This window comes from Loxodonta africana, chromosome 5 (assembly GCF_030014295.1).
Source record: "Loxodonta africana isolate mLoxAfr1 chromosome 5, mLoxAfr1.hap2, whole genome shotgun sequence".
Lineage (NCBI taxonomy): Eukaryota > Metazoa > Chordata > Mammalia > Proboscidea > Elephantidae > Loxodonta > Loxodonta africana.
Window position 1 is genome coordinate 28,266,482 of NC_087346.1, and position 18,614 is coordinate 28,285,095.

Below are 18,614 nucleotides of genomic sequence, written 5' to 3' on the forward strand. Positions count from 1 at the left end.
CCAGAATAGTACCCAAAAGAAAAAATAGTGAAGTGAAAGTGTTTCGAATTTAGAATCAGAAGGCATCCAACTAGCTAGGCGACTTTGATTAAGTCACTTTTATTTTTTGAACTTCAGTTTAATAATCTATAAAATAATCAGATTGAATTCAGTCCTCAGTGAATATTGGTTAGGATATCCATATCTCTAAAGTCCCTTCCAACTTTCACGTTTAGCAATTCAAAACTATCTTAGAACTGAAACCATATAAGTGGTTTGCCTTGGTCTCAGACAAGTTTGGTCCCTGAGCTAGGGGTGATGGTTGGGTTTATAAATTCAAATGTTTTTTAGGGGTAAAAACCCAACCACGCCATCACATGGTGTTCCTATTTCTAACTGACTTACTCACTCCTACACTGTGACAGAGCTGTGACATAAGGTCTCTTTTAACTGCTCCTACAAGCTATACTGCTTTAAACACAGGCCAAAGCTTTCTAACTACCATCATTTTCATCATATTGAGAACATAAGAAACAATTTTAAAACAACTTCCTCAATGTGAATTCTCAAACCTGACCAGTGTTGAAGCTGGATGTAGGAAGGACATCATACCGCAACTCTTCACCGTTGCTGGGACAATTAAAATGCCTGCAAAAACTCATGTAGCATCTCAGCAAGATCGTCATCCTCACCAAAGATTTTACCAAGGCATTTCCACACTAAAGGGATTTTGCGAAGTAGCTTTTATTTTCTTGTAGTTCGGGGAGGGGGCGTGCGGAGATAGAGAGAGATTGTATTTTGAAAACAAAAACACCGTCCTGGCTTTACTTTCCTGTATGAGCAAAAGCGTAGCTATGCCACCACAACTAGGGTTGGCTGAAGGCCTTCCTACTTAGCAGTAGAGGATGGTGGGAAACCAGCTTAGATGGCCCTGATTTTAGAGCAGGATAGAAAGATCAATTACAGGTTCCACATAGGTTGCCTGTCTTTCTCAGCTGTTTCTCAAGTAGAGTGAGCTGCACCTTGAGTACTGACACGAATAGTGAGTACTCATACACATAAAAAAAAATACACATAGAGATCCCTATTTTGGGGCTGGATCAGCCATTCTACTTCATAGACAATGAATATGTGGCCGTAATTCGAAAGACTAAACAGAAACCTAGCAATCCTAGCTTCAATGAAAACACCTCTTCCCATATTTTTCAGTTGGGACATTGCTTCTACCAGCCTCCCCTATTTTACTCGTTGCCAGGCTGCCTCGGGACTTCCTCTGTAGTGCCTTGTACGAGTGTGTCATCCGTCCACGTACACATGTAATCGCCTCAGGTCCGGGACAGTGCATTTTCCTGTCTATATGGGCACTGCAGAAGCCGGAATATCAGAGTTATTCAAGTAATATGCAACGAAGGAATGACCGAACCTACAACCTGTTGAATGAAAGAATGAATGAATCCTCAATACGCCCTCCCCTTCTCCTACGGGACTTCACGGTGAAAATGGTGGTCTGACTTAGTGACATCCTTAAAGTCTTTGACTCTTTGGAGGAAAAAAAAAAAAAAAAGAGAGCGAGAGGAAAGCAGCGAAGGAAAAGGAACGAAGGACGCGTGGCCACGGCGGACGGGCTCGGTGGCCCCGCTCCGCCCCGCCCCGCCCCGCCCTCCGCGGAGGCGGCTGTGCGCGTGCGCCCGCGGGAGCGCGGCTGCCGGTCCAAGCCCGGGCGCCGGGGGCGCGCAGCCGGGAGTGTTTGACGTGGCAGTTCCCAGCCCAGCTGCAACTCGGTGCGTGAAACGGGGCTGTGGGGACACCGGGCAGGGGGAAAGGCGCGGCCGGAGCAGCGGCCTTAGCGGGAGCTGGGTCACCGGGCGCCCCTGGCCCCAGGAGCAGAGCCGCAGGCTCTCGGAAGCCCGGCGGCGCGAGGGAGCGGGTCCAGGTATGTCTCGGCCCGCCGCGCTCAGGCGGGACAGCCCCCTTCCCCGGGACAGTTGGAGTGGGGTGCTCGGCCCGGGGTGGGGGGGTGACGAGAGCCTGGATACTCACCTGTGGCCGGGGCAGGGGGAGGAGGAACTCATGCCTTGCTCCTGAAGCGGGTTTGTGCAGTTTAATAATGGGAGGGGGCAGTGGGCGTGGACTTTTTTTTTTTTTGCCTGCCCCCGCCCCCACTTTTGTGTCTTGGGATGCTAGAACTGCTTGGTTAGGTCCTCGGTAGCCACAGCGTCCCACTGTCGCTGACAGCGGTTTTCTCTTCATATCAACTTAATTTCCTCCTTCCTGGAGGGAGGGGATGTTTGAGCGAATCATAAATAAAAATGGCAACTGTGTCTTATAGCTTCGGGACGTCCCGAGAGTGAAATGGATTTGGCCAAATTCGAACTTGGCCCGAGATGAGAAGTGCTCCTTGGCTAGAGTTGCCAAGTGACAGTGGACTGGGGGTCGTTCTGGGGTTGGAGCGCCCCAGATTTCCACCCTAGGCCTGCTCCTGCCAAGTGGCTTTCTGCCATGTCGCCGCTGGAAGCTGAGTCAGGTTTCTGTAACTTGGTGCTTTCTCTGAGGAAGTTTGACGTGGCAAACGGCGTTGAGTGAGGAGGCAGATTCCTCCCAGAGCAGTAAAGAGGTATCCGTCTGCTTCCTGCTCTTAGGAGTGAAAATCCCTGCCTTTCTTTTCTGTCACTCAGCAACAGGCTGCTGCGTAGGTGTGTTCATGCCGACTTCCTAAATGTGCTCGGTAGCGTGAGCTTGACCAAAGCTCCGGCTGCCACGTCTCTCTCTGCTAAGTGGGAGGAGGGAGAAAGTGTTGTCAGTAACAAAGCGCACCAGCAGTTCTTTGCCTACTTCTCTCCTCCTTACAGGTTTCCCCTTCCAAGCAGAAGAAAGTGATCTTACAATCTTTTTTCTTAGTCACTTTAATTTTGGAAACGTGTAGTTTAATTAGAAAAAAAAAATTTAGTCTTTTAATTTTAAATGCCATTTTCTGAATATAAACCTATTCTAAATCTTAGCAGGTATCATCGATCTCTTGCCTTAAAAGGCAGCATCATACAATAACAAAAGGAAGAACATTTCTGTGCTAGGTGAAGAAACTGGAGAGAAATTGTAGAATTGGTATTTTATATCTGGAAAGGCTCTCAGGCTTCATTTTATTAATGAGGCAACTGAGACCCAGAGAGGTTCTTCAGCTTATTCTAAGTCACATAGCTAAGAATTGACAGGTTTGGAAGGAGAACCTACTTCTCTTGCCAGGCAGGATTCAGAGCTTTTTCTGTTTTTTAAATGATCTGTCTTATGAAAAGTCTCTTGTTTTGTGAATACTTGAGAAAAAAAATGAGAAATTTAAAGAGATTGAATGTTTTAGGTTCTGAGTAGAATTAAGATGAGTCTGTTGTATTTCCAAGTGTGTGTATGTGTCTGTGCATCTACAAAACTACACTTTTTTTCCTAGTTTCTTAAATACAGGTGCATATGTCCTTAGAGGTGTGATGTCATTTAAGTCAGAAAGGAACTTATCTGACTGAGAAACCACTGACAGCTCTCAAATGGTTGTAGCCTGCCACGTGGCTTGATCAAACTATGACTCATAAAATAAGTCAATATCAATTTCTTTATCATCTGTCGTATTTGTTGGACAATTGATTTCTTTTTGTCCTAACTGCCTGATTAAAATGACTAATTAGGAGAGCACTAAAAAGACACAAAACATCAGCTTACAGACTTCTAGTGATTATGCTGGTCAGTCAACTGAATGACATAAGATTATTGTCAGTGGTGTGCACTGTGCTGAAATGGGGCGGTGGGCACCAAAGGCACAAAAGAATAGGAGTACTTATAGGAGACGCTATATCTGTGAGACACTCAACTTCCAATGAAAAAGTGATTTGGAGTTGTTATCCAGATTACGTGCCTGAGAATTTGCCCAGGGCTATTGAAGTTTAGAGCTAGGCTACTAACTGAAGTTCGAATCCACTAGCTGCTCCTTGGGAATCCTGTGGGGCAGTTGTACTCTGTCCTGTAGGATCGTTATGAGTCAGAAGCCATTCAATAGTAACAGGTTTAAAAAAAAAAATGTTTTTAATTGAAGTGATCAGAGCCCTGGTGGTGCAGTGGTTAAGACCTGGGCTGCTACCCAAAAGGTTGGTAGTTCGAATTCACCAGCTGCTCCGTGGAAACCCTATGGGGCAGTTCTACTCCATCCTATAGGGTCGCTATGAGTCGGAATTGACTTGATGGCAATTTTATTGAAGTGATTTACTGGGTTCTGTAGAACTATGGTTAGATCCTTTTTAGGGTATAATGATATGATTTATTATATTGTATGACATGAAGATGCCTAATGTACCTGACAGTTGTAAAAAAAAAAAAAAAAGAAAACTTCTTAAACCATCATAAATATTTATTGTTTATATTTTTTAGTAGCATTGACTTATACATTCTTGTTGACTTTTTTTTCCCCCCCTATGTTTCAGGGTTCTTTTGTGGAATTATCCTTTGGAATGATATTTTCATTATGAGTCAACAAGGTTATGTGGCTACGCCCCCCTATTCTCAGTCTCAGCCTGGAATAGGACTTTCCCCACCTCATTATGGGCACTATGGTGACCCATCGCATGCAGCTTCTCCGCCAGGTAAAGTGCATTATTTTGACTTGTATGTGATTATTGACTTCTAAGGCTCAGAGACATAAGATGTTCTGAAAAAAGAAATTTGAGAGCTTTGAATGGTCATTATATGATGCAGTATCTTGAGATTACAGGATCATTTGGAAAAGGCTCTTATAAAAGAAGCCTACATCACAACTCAGTTATTACATGGGATACAACATGTCTAGTTTTCAAATATAGATTAAGGCAGAGAAGTTTTCCTGAGTGTTTTGCTTTTACTGTTAAACTTGTGCTTGCCCTTAATTAGCAGTGTGAGGTTATTCTAAACATTCAATGAAAAATGAATTATAATTATTGTATTTATATATTATATATGTGGTAATTATGTATATAAAAGGTAAGGGTTTTTTTTTTCTTTTTTCTTTTGCTGTTGAGAATATACACAGCGAAAACATACACCAGTTCAGCAGTTTGTACATGTACAATTCAGTGACATTGAGTACATTCTAAGAGTTGTGCAACCATTCTCACCCTCCTTTTATGAGTCGTTCCTCTCCCATTAGCAGAAACTCACTGTACCCTAAGTTTCCGATCTAATCTCTCTGATTGTTGCTGTCAGTTTGATCCCATGTGTAGATAGTTCTTAAAAGAGCGTAATGCTAGAGGTGGGTGTTGTTTCCTAGTTAAGCTAAACTATTGTTTGGTTTTAAGAAGACTTCAGGGGACATTTTTGGTTTAAGGTTTAAAGGTTATCTCAGGGCAACAGTTTCAGGAGTTCATCCAGCGTCCATGGCTCCGGGAAGTCTGGGATCCAGGAGAATTTGAATTTCCATTCTGCATTTTCTTCCTTTTGATCAGGATTCTTCTATAGAATCTTTGATCAAAATGTTCAGTAAAGGCAGCAGAGCACCATCCAGTTCTTCTGGTCTCCTGGCAAAGGAGGCAGGTATTCATGGAAGTGGTTAGCCACGTATTCCATATCTTCATCCTGTTCCTGACTCTCCTGCTTCCTTTGTTGCTCCAGATGAATAGAGACCAATTATTGTGCCTTGGATGGCTGCTTGCAAGCTTTTAAACCCCAGGCACAATGCAGTGAACTAGGAGGTAGAACAGAAGCACTAAACACAGTATTAGGCCAGTTAACTGGAATGTCCCATGAAGTCATGACCCTAAATCTCCAAACCAAGGAACCCAAATCCCATGAGGTGTTTGGTTGTATATAAGCAGTCTCAGCAGCTACATTTTTTTTTTTTTTGGTAATGCATTTTTACAGGTGTACAACTTTTTGACAGTGCTTACAGTAATCAACTGTGCAGCCCTACCCTTAGTCAATGCAATTTTTTCATCATCATAAGCCAAAACTCAGTACTCCATAAATAATAACCTCCCTTACCCAATCCCTCCTGCACCTGGTAACCACTGATAAACTTTGGTCTCTATACATTAACCTTCTCTTGTCTTTTTTTATAAGTGAGGTCATACAACATTTGTCCTTTTGTGATTGGCTTCTTTCACTCAGTATAATGTCTTCAACCTCCATCCATATTGTAGCACACATCAAGACTTCATTTCTCCCACTAGCTGAGTAGTATTCTATTGTATGTATGCATTACAGAAGCTAAAGTGGTTTGGCAGTAATATTATGCAAACAATTTAGAGGCTAGAATAATATTGTTAGGTTTGCATACACTAAGATTACCCAATGATAATAAAGAAAGAAAAACACAGCCTTGCCTTGAAATCATTATTCAGCAACACTGGTTGCTTTAAAATATACTTTTCTGTGTTGTTGTTTGGGTTGAGGATCTTTTGCCTACAACAGAATCCATTGTAATAAAAAAGGAGAGTCTGTTAAAAGGTATCAGGAAGCTAACAGAGTATTAGGGAGAACCAGAAGACCAAGCTAGGGACTATATGGTCCAGAAAAATGCACAGCCCCACACACAGCTGTTTCATCAGAAGCCACTGCCTCTCTGCCCCAGGAAAACCACCTCTGTCTTCAAGCTGGCCAGGATGGATGGCTTGGCTGAATCTAGAACACATGGCAACCTAAGTTTTAAGAAAGGCTAAGAAATGGAGTTTCCATTTTTCTAGTTCAAAACTGTACAGAAAAGCAAGCCAGAAGGGGGTTGAAATTTGTGTAGTTATGGTGCAACGGTTAAGCGCCTGGCTACTAACAGAAGGTTTGGCAGTTCAGACCCACCCAGCGACTCCACAGGAGAAAGACCTGAGGATCCGCTCCTGTAAAGATTACGGCCTAGAACACCCTATGGGATAGTTCTGCTGTGTCACATGGGAGTCACTATGAGTCAGAATCTATTCGATGGTTCCTAACAAGCTGGCCTAAGGGAAACCCTGGCTGGTGCAAAAGCTACTAACCACAAGGTTAGCAGTTCAAATCCACCCAGAGGAACCTTGGAAGAAAGGCCTGGTGATCTGCTTCCAAAAGGCCACAGCCATGAAAACCCTAGGGAGCACAGTTCTACTCTGAAGCACATGGGGTCACTGTGAGTTGGAATTGACTTGATAGCAACTGGTGGTGATGGTAAAGCTAGTCTGTGTTATCAGCCATTGTATTAAATGCCAGTTTGTTTTGAGGTATTTTTCTTTTGACACAGTATACTTGGTTTTCCTATGATGTGGTGTGCTTTTCCTATTAAAATACTAACAAGCCAACCAAACTCTTGCCATTGAGTCCATTCCAACTATCGCGACCCTAAAGGACAGAGTAGAACTGGCACATAGGGTTCCCAGGGAGTGGCTGGTGGATTCGAACTGCCGACCTTTTGGTTAGCAGCTGAGCCTTTAACCACTGTGCCACCAGGGCTCCAAAATACTCACAGTGCTCCCTAAAGAACTTGCTTGTCTTTCTGTCTGATCGCTTTTCAAAATGTACTGACTCCCTTTTGCCCTGGGAATAGAGTCCAAATGGCATACAGGACTTTGCCAACCTCTCACCTCAGCCAACCTGGGCAACCTCTGCTCTGGCCACTTTCCCTTACAGTCTCTCCACACTGAACCTTTTGCCAGTCCATGATCATGCCATGCTGTCTCAGGTCTTTGTTCAAGCTTTTCCTTCTTACTGGAATCCCTTCCTCCATCTTCTATACTAAAAACACTCCTGCCGGTCCTTCAAGATGCAGCTCAAGAAGTTCTTCCTTTCTGAGCTCTTGCTGATTCCCCTGGGAAAAGTTAGGTAGTCCCTGCGCATATTACAGCACTCAAAACACCGCACTGTAATTATTTGTTTACATGGTTGTCCCTTCCCTAAGAGCTGTTAGTGCCTCAAAGACATGTTAAATGTGGGTTGAATAAATGCGTAAATTTGAATCATTGCTATAGAGTTGATGTCCAAAAATTAAAAAAGTAGAGCACATTTTAGTAAGATTGGTGTATAACAGTTCTGCTTGTGTATATCAGAACTGTTTTGTGATTCTCTAGACACACATGTGAAAGTTGTTGAGGAAAATTACTTTTAAGTTTTTAAGAAATGAGAATATTTTTGATTTCTTATAGTTAAAAATTTTATCAACAGCAGTCGTTCTCCACCAGAGACATTTGGCAATGTTTGGAGACATTTTTGGTTGTCTCTGGCATCTAGTGGGTAGAGGCCAAGAATACTGGTAAACATCTTACAATACACAGAATAGCCGCCCACCTCCTGCCCCCCACTATCAACACAGACTTGTCTGGCCCCAAATGTCATAGTGCCAATGTTGTGAAGCCCTGATTAAGAATGATTTTAAATTTAAATTAACAATCTTAATTTAAAATTCATGTTTGGTTTCTGCCTGTCCCAAAAATCAATTTGTATTTTTATTGGAACTTTTATTTATTGCACAATAAATAATATATGTCCATATATGAGCAGAATTCATCAGCTGTTTTGAACAGTAGTAATTAGCCAAAGTATACAGAGTGCATGTACTTATTTAGGCTGAAAATATGTTAGTTCTAGTGTTGTGGATTTCCTACTTTCATCCAAAATAATGTCTTAAAAAATGAAAATGTGATTGGTACCTATGATTATGGTGTATATGTTTTATTAGAATATAAATCCTTGAATAAAGGAGGGCAGAGGACGTGACCAGAAGAAAGGACATGAAGGTTTGTTGAGTGCTTACCTTCAAGTCTCAGGCCTTGTTCTGAATGCTCTTATACACATTCCCTCATTCAGTTCTCAGAACGGTCCTTGGAGATGGAGGGCATCATTGCCATGACACAGCGTTAAAAATCGAGGTTTTTAACATACAGGTCTCATGTTTTTTAACTTGTCTGAATTTGGGGTTTAGAACTTCATATAAAAATGCAGTGTAACACAAACAGATATATGCACACCCATGTTTATTGCAGCTCTGTTTACAATAGCAAAAAGCTGGAAGCAACCAAGATGTCCGCCAACGGATGAATGGGTAAATAAATTGTGGTATATTCACACAATGGAATACTACGCATCGATAAAGAACAGTGACGAATCTCTGAAACATTTCATAACATGGAGGAATCTGGAAGGCATTATGCTGAGCAAAATGAGTCAGTTGCAAAAGGACAAATATTGTATAAGACCACTATTATAAGATCTTGAGAAATAGAAAAAACGGAGAAGAACACCCACTTATGTGGTTACAAAGGGGGGAGGGAGGGAGGGAGGGAGAGGGCTTTTTATTGATCAATCTGTAGATAAGAACTGCTTTGGGTGAAGGGAAAGACAACATTCAATACAAGGAAGGTCAGCCTAATTGGACTGGATTAAAAGCAAAGAGGTTTCTGGGATAAAATGAAAGCTTCAAAGGTCAGCGGAGCAGGGGCTGGGGTCTGGGGAACTTGGTTTGAGGGGACTTCTAAGTCAATTGGCAAAACAATTCTATTATGAAAACACTCTGCATCCCACTTTGAATTGTGGCGCCTGGGGTCCTAAATGCCAACAAGCGGCCATCTAAGATACATCAATTGGTCTCAACCCACCTGGAGCAAAGGCAGAGGAAGAACACCAAGGTCACACGACAACTAAGAACCCAAGAGACAGAAAGGGCCACATGAACCAGAGACCTACATTATCCTGAGACCAGAAGAACTAGTTGGTGCCCGGCCACAATCGATGTCTGCCCTGCTAGGGAGCACAACAGACTACTCCTGAGGGAGCAGGAGACCAATGGGATACAGACCCCAAATTCTCATGAAAAGACCATACCTAATGGTATGATTGCGACTAGAGGAATCCCAGAGACAATGCTCCCCAGAATTTCTGATGGCACAGGACAGGAACCATCCCCGAAGACAAATCATCAGGCATGAAAAGGACTGGTCAGTGGCGGGGAGAGAGATGCTGATGAAGAGTGAGCTAATTAACTCAGGTGGACACTGGAGAGTGTGTTGGCAACTCTTGACTGGAGGGGGGATGGGAAGATAGAGAGGGAAGATGGCAAAATTGGCACGAAACGAGAGACTGTAAGGGCTGACTCAATAGGGGGAGAGCAAGTGGGAGAAGGGAGTAAGATGTATGTAAACTTACATGTGACAGACTGATTGGAATGGTAAATGTTCACTTGAAGCTTAATAAAAATTTTTTAAAAAAAGGACAAGACAGAAAAAAAATGCAGTGTAATAAGAATAGTATCTATTACTTTTGTTTTTGGTATCTGAAAAATTACTAAATAAGACTATGATTGTAAAGTCAATGCAAATAATTTCTTAAGTTTAAGGAATCCCATCATAAGGGAAGAAACCTTTGTAAAAGTTTCAATAATATTATCCGTTTCACTAGTTATGGACCATTCTAGATTACCCAAGCATCTGAAAGCATCCTCTCCAAAGTATTATGCTGACAATATAGTAAACTCCTCATGAATGACTGCAAGGTTATCCCATCAAATTTCCTTGCTATTTGGGGGGAATAAAACTTTCTAGAGGAAGATAAATGGAGAAAATATCAAAGTTGTCAAGGATTTCATTTTACTTGGATCCATAATCAACACCCATGGAAGCAGCAGTCAGCAAATCAAATGATGCATTGAGCAAATCTACTGCAAAAGACCTCTTTAAAGTGATGAAATTGCAAAGATGTCACCTTGAGGACTAAGGTGTGCCTGACCCAAGTCATGGTATTTTCAGTCACCTCATACGCATGTGAACGCTGAGCAGTGAATAAGGAAGACTGAAGAAGAATTGATGCATTTGGATTATGGTGTTGGCAAAGAATATTGAATATACCATGGATGCCATGAACTGCCAGAGGAATGAACAAATCTGTCTTGGAAGAAGTATGGCTAGAATGCTCCCTAGAAGTGAGGATGGCGAGACTTCGTCTCATCTACTTTGGACATGTTATCAGGACATGTCCCTGGAGAAGGACATCATGCCTAGTGAAGTAGAGAGTGAGTGAAAAATAGGAAGATCCTCAAAGAGATGGATTGACATGGTGGCTGCAACAATGGGCTCAAACATAGCAATGATTTAAGACCAGTTAGTGTTTCCTTCTGTTGTGCATAGGGTGGCTATGAGTGGGAACCAATTCAGTGGCACCTAACAACAACAGAAGAAGATAAAAGAAGGAGATTTTGAGTGTGAAATGCTATCATGAGGTCAAACAGGGGAGTTTACAGAATGCAATTAGGAGGTCATTGATGTAATGCCAGCAGAGGAGACTAGGGCCAAAAAGTAAATAAATGGGATAGAAGTAGAGATAGCAAATAGAAGAACTATGTTTTTTATTTTTTCTTTTAAAAAGCTAGGAGTGTCACAGGTTATCTAGTTCAAGCCTTTTAATCAGAGGAAACTAATCCTCAAAGATAAACTTCTTGCCCAGGGCCATGCAATTACTAGTAAAAGCAGAATTGGACCTTGAACTACTCTAACACTAACCCAAACCAAACTCACTGCCTAGCTGATTCTGACTCATAGCACCCCTATAGGACAGAGCAGAACTGCCCCATAGGGTTTCCATGGCAGTAAACCCTTACAGAAGCAGGCTGCCACATCTTTCTCCCACAATGCCATTGGTGGGTTTGAACTGCCAACCCTTTGGTTAGCAGCAGCACTTTAACCATGGTGCCACCAGGGCTCATTTACTGTAATCCAAGCCCAAAGATTTTTCTCCTATACCACTGTTTCTGTAGAAGAGAAAAATAGATAATGACTGAAAACAGCCCTGAAGCAAAACTTTGAAAATCTCTGGGAAGAACTGCTTGTAAATGGAAACAGTCACTGCCAGGAACATCTGTTAATGACACGTGATTCTGCATTTCATATGAGCGAGTGTGATGAGGACTTGAGTAGTCCCTCAGCTGCTTATCGCTCCAAACTACCTGGGATCCTGAGAAAATTATTATCCTCCAAAGGATAGGCTACTGATTTGTTGGAGAAACGGATGCTGCTGTCTTTTTTCTGGTTCGTGCTATAACTCTAATAAAGGCAGTTTTAGAGGTTTTTTGTTTTGTTTTGTTTTTTATAGTTAGAGTTGGGATACTCTATCCTTTCTGATTCTGTTTTTCCAGGTGTATTTTCTGAAATCCAACTGGCATTTTAATTGGATTCTTTAGTGTTTATCATGGTGCTTCTAGCAAATGCAGAGGATATTTCTTCTGTTTTAATTTCTGTTTAGTGTTAAAATTAGTCCTTTTTTCCTGCTCTTTTATCATTATGGTATTCAAATAAGTATGCCAGAAGCCACTTGTTAATCGGCCTGTGTTGTTAGCTGCTGTCAAGTTGGCCCCAACTCATCGTGACCCTATGCACAATGGAGTGAAACACTTGATCCTGTGTCATCCCCACAATTGATTTCAGATTGGGCCATTGTGATCCCTAAGGTTTGCATTGTCTGGTTTTCAGAAGCAGGTCACCAGGCCTTTCTTCTAGTGTGTCTTATGTAGAAGCTTCAGTGAAACCTGTTCAGCATCACAGCAACACACAGGCCTTTGCTGACAGATGGGCGGTGGCTGCACATGGGGGCGCATTGGCTGACCATGCATTCTGCGTGGAAAGCGAGAATTCTACCCCTGAACCGCCCGTGCCTCAGTGATAGGTCTGCAGCTAATAGTTAAAGCAAGCTTGAGGGGAAAATTTGTCCTAACCCCTTTGTTTCCCTCCTCCCCAACTTAGTTTTCTCTTTTAACCCTATGTTTTATTTTTTTCTTTTCCTAGTTTAATACCGTACTCCTAAATTCATTCACTTTTGTTGTAGGTATGATGAAGCCAACTGGGCCCTTGGGGACTGCTACCCCTGGGGGGATGTTGCCTCCAGGCCCTCCACCTCCGGGAACCCATCAGTTTGGCCAGAATGGTGCTCATGCCTCTGGGCATCCACCCCAAAGGTGAGCTGGGTGAATCCAGACCCACCTTTGTATAGATTATTAAAATTATCTGAGAAGTACCTTCTAAACTTGCATGTTTACTGGTTGAAAGTTTGACCTCTTGTGGATGTCCACGTCATTGAAAAGATCTGCCAGACAATTGCCTTAGGAAACAAAGCATTTAGAAGAATTAGGAGGGGGAAAAAATATTACAAAGTAATAGTATTAGTACATTTAAAAAATATGGAAAAATTACCTGTGTTAGTACCACACATTTTAGTGCTGGGTTATATTCAGTTCATTTTAGAGTTTTGCCTCCCTCTCTAATTACTTCAGATGTCTGTATCCTGTATTCTTAAGATTTTTAAAGCACCCCCTTCTCTTGAAACCCTGACAGAACTGACCTCAATGGCAATGGACACTTAATAAATATTTTTAGAATTAAATCAGATTGAGACCAATGATTAAGACTATGAATTTGGCATGGAAAGGATACAAATGGCCAATGAAGGCCTCCAAAAGGAAGGGCTAGAGTAAAACAACACAAGAAACACATCTTGTGTTTGTGTTTATAATAAACCGAGGAATAGGGAAATTGGAGGCAGGCCTGTAGAAGCCAAGGTGTTGGGTAGGTAGCGCCCTTACCCACTAGGGACTGTGCCCCTGGGAAGGAAGCCAGCATCACACCTTCCCTGCTGGAAATGCATTATTGTTTGCCTTGTTAAGTATTGCTGCTGAGAATCACAGTGCTAAACTCTTAAGCAGTATTTACTTTGGAGTCTTTCCAAGGATTACCCAGAGGCTTCCATTTCCTTGTTCTTTTTGAAGGTTAGTAGGCTGGGGCCTGGGGGAGTGACCCCTAAATGTGACCTGGACCTGGCTAACAGTGAAGCCACTTAGTTACACTTTCAAGGAGCCTGTAATCCCTGCTAGTGGGAAACTCCCTCTGGGATTTTTAAAACCAAGTTGATTCTCTGACAGGACATTTGTGGGTGCTTGGCACTTTGTGGCTCTCATTTGTCGTGGCAACATTTGTAACTGGAATGAGAGCTGTGGGATGCAGAGAAAAGGTTAAGGCTGGAAATATAGAGGACGAGCCTAAATTATTGGGTCAAAGTATAACTGTGGATTGACCAAGGAAGAAAGAGTCAAACAGCCTTAGGGAAGTGCCCCTAGTTTTAGAGGAGGTGGGAAGGAGGAGAGAGTAGAATGAGAGAAAACCAAAGGCCTCTTCTGGTTCAACAATTAACTAGCTCTCCGATGCTGGTGAAGTTCCTTGGCCTCCCTGGGTCTCATTTTCCTCATTTGTAAAATGAGGAAGTAGAATTCTCAGTCCAGAAGTAGTGGGGAGGTAGATATTGTGAACTTCCATGCAACTTCCATGTTGTTTTTTAGTAGAAATATAAAGATTGAACAGCTGTTTTGAAGTTGAGAAAAGTTTTTGGTCAGTAGTGTTAGCCTGTACTGGATTGATCTTTTTGATTATTTCTGTTTATTTCATTTGAGTTATATTGCTTAGGAGGAAGTAAATCATGGGCTTTGTCATCAGACAGACCTAGCTGTGTGATTGTGCATTCAATACAGGGTACACTCAAGTAAAAAGGGCATGCTTGCTACTCTTGGCTCAGGTAGTTACTAGCTGGGCAAGGTACTTAACCTCTACATACTTTGGTCTGCTCATCAAAATTGGAAAAATAATAATGTGGTTTTGAGAATTTTGAAGATGTACACAAAGTACCTTGCACAGTGGATAGCACCCATGAAGGACTCAGTGTGTGTTACCAATTATCAGTATCATTTCCATTGGATATAGAAAGTCCAGTCTGTAGTTTGCCGTTTCTATTAGTCCAGTAACTCAGGACAGCTCATTTCAGGAATCTGCTTTTTGTGTGATTTCCATGGAAACACTGACAGATTTTACTCCTTCTCCTCCACTGTTTGCTTCCTTCAACATGTACAGTGAGTTGAAGTTTAGAAGTGGAGTTAAGAAATGAAGAAGAAAAGGGAAGGATTTTTTTTTCCAGCTTAGAATAGATTTAACCTTTATTTGTCTATATAGTTTCCAAAATGCCTTTTTTCTCTTGGTTCATAAACACTTAAAGAATGGTTCCTAAAAATAAAAACATAAGATGAAATGCAAAGGTACTTGAGTAGAAAAAGTTTGCTAAAAGATCCTTTTCTTTTTTTTTTTGGATATATATATTTTTTAATTGTGCTTTAGATGAAGGCTTTACAGAGCAAATTAAGTTCTCGTTAAACAATTAATACACTTACTGTTTTGTAACATTGGTTGCCACCCCCGTGACATGTCAACGCTGTCCCCTTCTTGACCTCAGATTCCTCATTTCCATTTGTCCAGCTTTCCTGTCCGCTACTGCCTTCTCATCCTTGTCCCTGGGCAGGTGTGCCCATTTAGTCTTATATACATAATTGAGCTACACGTATTATTGTTTGTTTTATGTGCCTGTCTAATCTTTGGCTGAAGGGTGGAAAAGGAAAAGATTTGATATTTCAGTCTACACCTCCATGGCTACATTGCCCTCACAGGATACATTTCTATGTATATGGTGCAAAGCAAGGGTAAGTGGTGTGGTGATTGTGCAGGTGACTCACCCAGGCTGAAATCTGAGGTTGTCAGAGCCCATAGATAGAGCACCACCTTTCTCTGAGGATTATAACATTGTACCTGTGTCATCCTTACTTAGACGATCCATTCAAGGAATCCCATATTTTGAAGTTATCAAATAAAATAAAAATATAATTCAGAATCACTAAGTTGATTTAAATTTAAAATGTGTGTTTTTAAAATGTTGACATTTCAAAGATAATGGTTCATTAGATTTAAAAATCATAATTAGCCATCCATACTTTTGATCTTGGCTGAGGCAGAATAAATGCCTTAAACTTGGTGTAAGTGGTACTAAAGTTATCTACACAGAGTTAGTGATGGACAGGATTCATATACTGAATAAGACCTAGAAATCTTCATTTTTAAGTACAAGAGAAGAAGTGAAGTAGTAACTGGTCTGTTAGTCACAAAATGGTAAATTGGTAGAGGAGACTCGGCTTCTCAAAGTAAAGCTGTTCTGGGCGAGCCTATTGACTAAGAAATTGGTTGCAGTGGAAAAGTAGGGAGCAAGAAAAATAAGAGAAAAAGTTATTTAAGTTGGTCAGAAGGAAATAATGTGTTGATTTCAGAAGCCTAACTCCTAGGACATATACACAGAACGATGAATGATTGGTAGGCATTTATGGATCAAAAGTTATGCTGATAGTTGTAAATTCTATTAGTCTATATTTTTAAATTTTTAACTATTTAAGCTAAAAGAATACCTGATGCTGCTTGTTTCATAACTTATGTTTACCATTTTTTTGTCCTATTTATATTGTCTTTATTACAGATGATTCACAGAAATTTATATTTTAAGCAAGTTAACATTTGTGAAACATCTATGAAAATGTTTTGGGAATTGTTTTGCCAAATAGTTGAATAGCACTTAAAAAAAAAAAAAAATTAACTGCTACTTCCCAGGTTCTTGCATATCAGACCCCAGCCCTGTAACCATATCTCAAACTGTGTCTGTTGATATACGCGTATAGAGCGTGTACGTTCTGCCTGTGTGTAATTACTCCATATGTGTTTATGGCCCTATGACTGGGTAAAAAAAAACCAAAAATTATTATTTAAAAAAAAAGCTTTCTTTATGAAACAATGGATTTTCAAAACAGATCTTTAAGACAATCCTCGAAATCATTCCTAATCACATATTTTAAATGTGTCAAGCATGTCTAGAGTTATTTTGTATGTTTTATTCCCACTATTATTAATAGATTAGAGATATAAAGAAAACTTTTACTGTGAAAAGTTAACTTCGATATTTTCCATCTTTATTTTTTTCCCCAAAATTAATTAAATCAAAGAATGCTTAGTTTAACTGCTGTTGGCATTTTTTTCAGTTTTTGGCAGGAAAGAAAATTGACTCTATGGACTTTAAAGGAAATTTTGATTATCAACATTAAATGTTTGGGTTAAAACTTTAGAGTTGACCTTAATGACGTGGATGGAGTAAAGCTTTCAGGACATTCATTTGCTGATGTGGCATGACTCAAAATGAGAAGAAACAGCTGCAAACAGCCATTAATAATTGGAACCTGGAATGTACAAAGTATGAACTTAGGAAAATTGGAAATCGTCAAAAATGAAATGGAACACATAAACATCAATATCCTAGGCATTAATGAGCTGAAATGGACTGGTATTGGCCATTTTGAATTGGACAATCATATAGTCTATTATGCTGGAAATGACGGCTTGAAGAGGAATGGTGTTGCATTAATCGTCAAAAAGAACATTTCAAGATCTTTCCTGAAGGACAACGCTGTCAGTGATAGAATAATAGCCATAGGCCTACAAGAAGACTGGTTAACACGACTATTATTCAAATATACGCACCAACCACTAGGGCCAAAGATGAAGAAATAGAAGATTTTTATTAGCTGCTGCAGTCTGAAATTGATGGAACATGCATTCAAGATGCATTGATAATTACTGGTGGTTGGAATGCGAAAGCTGAAAACAAAGAAGGATCAGTAGTTGGAAAATACGGCCTTGGTGATAGCAACAATGCTGGAGATCGAATGATAGAATTTTGTAAGACCAATGACTTCTTCATTGCAGATACCTTCTTTCACCAACATAAACGGCGACTACACATTTTTTTTTTTTACACATGGACCTTGCTAGATGGAACACACAGAAATCAAATTGACTACATCTGTGGAAAGAGACGATGGAAAAGCTCAATATCATCAGTCAGAACAAGGCCAGGGGCCAACTGTGGAACAGACCATCAATTGCTCATATGCAAGTTCAAGCTGAAACTGAAGAAAATCAGAGCAAGTCCACGAGAGCCAAAATATGACCTTGAGTATATCCCACCTGAATTTAGAGACCATCTGAAGAATAGATTTGATGCACTGAACACTGGTGACTGAAGACCAGACAAGTTGTGGAGTGACATCAAGGACATCATACATGAAGAAAGCAAGAGGTCATTGAAAAGACAGGAAAGGAAGAAAAGACCACGATGGATGTCAGAGGAGACTCTGAACTTGCTTTCGAGAATCAAACATCTAAAGCAAAAGGAAGAATTGATGAAGTAAAAGAACTGAACAGAAGATTTCAAAGGGCGGCTTGAGAAGACAAAGTAAAGTATTATAATGACATGTGCAAAGAGCTAGAGATGGAAAACTAAAAGGGAAGAACACGCTTGGCATTTCTCAAGCTGAAAGACCTGAAGAAAAAATTCAAGTCTCGAGTTGCAATAGTGCAGGATTCTATGGGGAAACTATTAAACCATGCAGTAAGCATCAAAAGAAGGTGGAAGGAATACACAGACTCATTATACCAAAAAGAATTAGTTGATATTCAACCATTTCAAGAGGTGGCATATGATCAGGAACCGATGGTACTGAAGGAAGAAGTCCAACCTGCTCTGAAGGCGTTGGCGAAAAACAAGACTCCAGGAATTGATGGAACATCAACTGAGATGTTTCAACAAACAGATGCAGCACTGGAGGTGCTCACTTGTCTATGCCAAGAAATATGGAAGACAGCTTCCTGGCCAACTGACTGAAAGAGATCCATATTTAGGCCTATTCCCAAGAAAGGTGATCCAATCAAATGTGGAAATTATATAACAGTATCATTAAAAAAAAAATTTTTTTTTAATCATTAATGCAAGCAAAATTT

At 40.8% G+C, this 18,614-nt stretch overlaps 1 protein-coding gene across 3 annotated transcripts in view; it reads left to right on the forward strand.

The window, feature by feature from the left end:
* Nucleotides 1-1,672: 1,672 nt before the first annotated feature.
* Nucleotides 1,673-18,614, forward strand: part of SEC24D (SEC24 homolog D, COPII coat complex component) — a 134,075-nt gene continuing 117,133 nt past the window's right edge. For 2 of the 3 annotated variants that reach the window (XM_010590520.3, XM_003410416.4), the window contains exons 1-3: nt 1,781-1,912; nt 4,440-4,598; nt 12,754-12,883. In XM_010590520.3, coding sequence (XP_010588822.2) covers nt 4,481-4,598; nt 12,754-12,883 — 248 coding nt within the window. In that variant the 5' untranslated portion in view covers nt 1,781-1,912; nt 4,440-4,480. Of the gene's footprint in view, nt 1,761-1,780; nt 1,913-4,439; nt 4,599-12,753; nt 12,884-18,614 lie in introns of those variants that run through there. The other variant, XM_010590519.3, reaches the window with a different exon arrangement.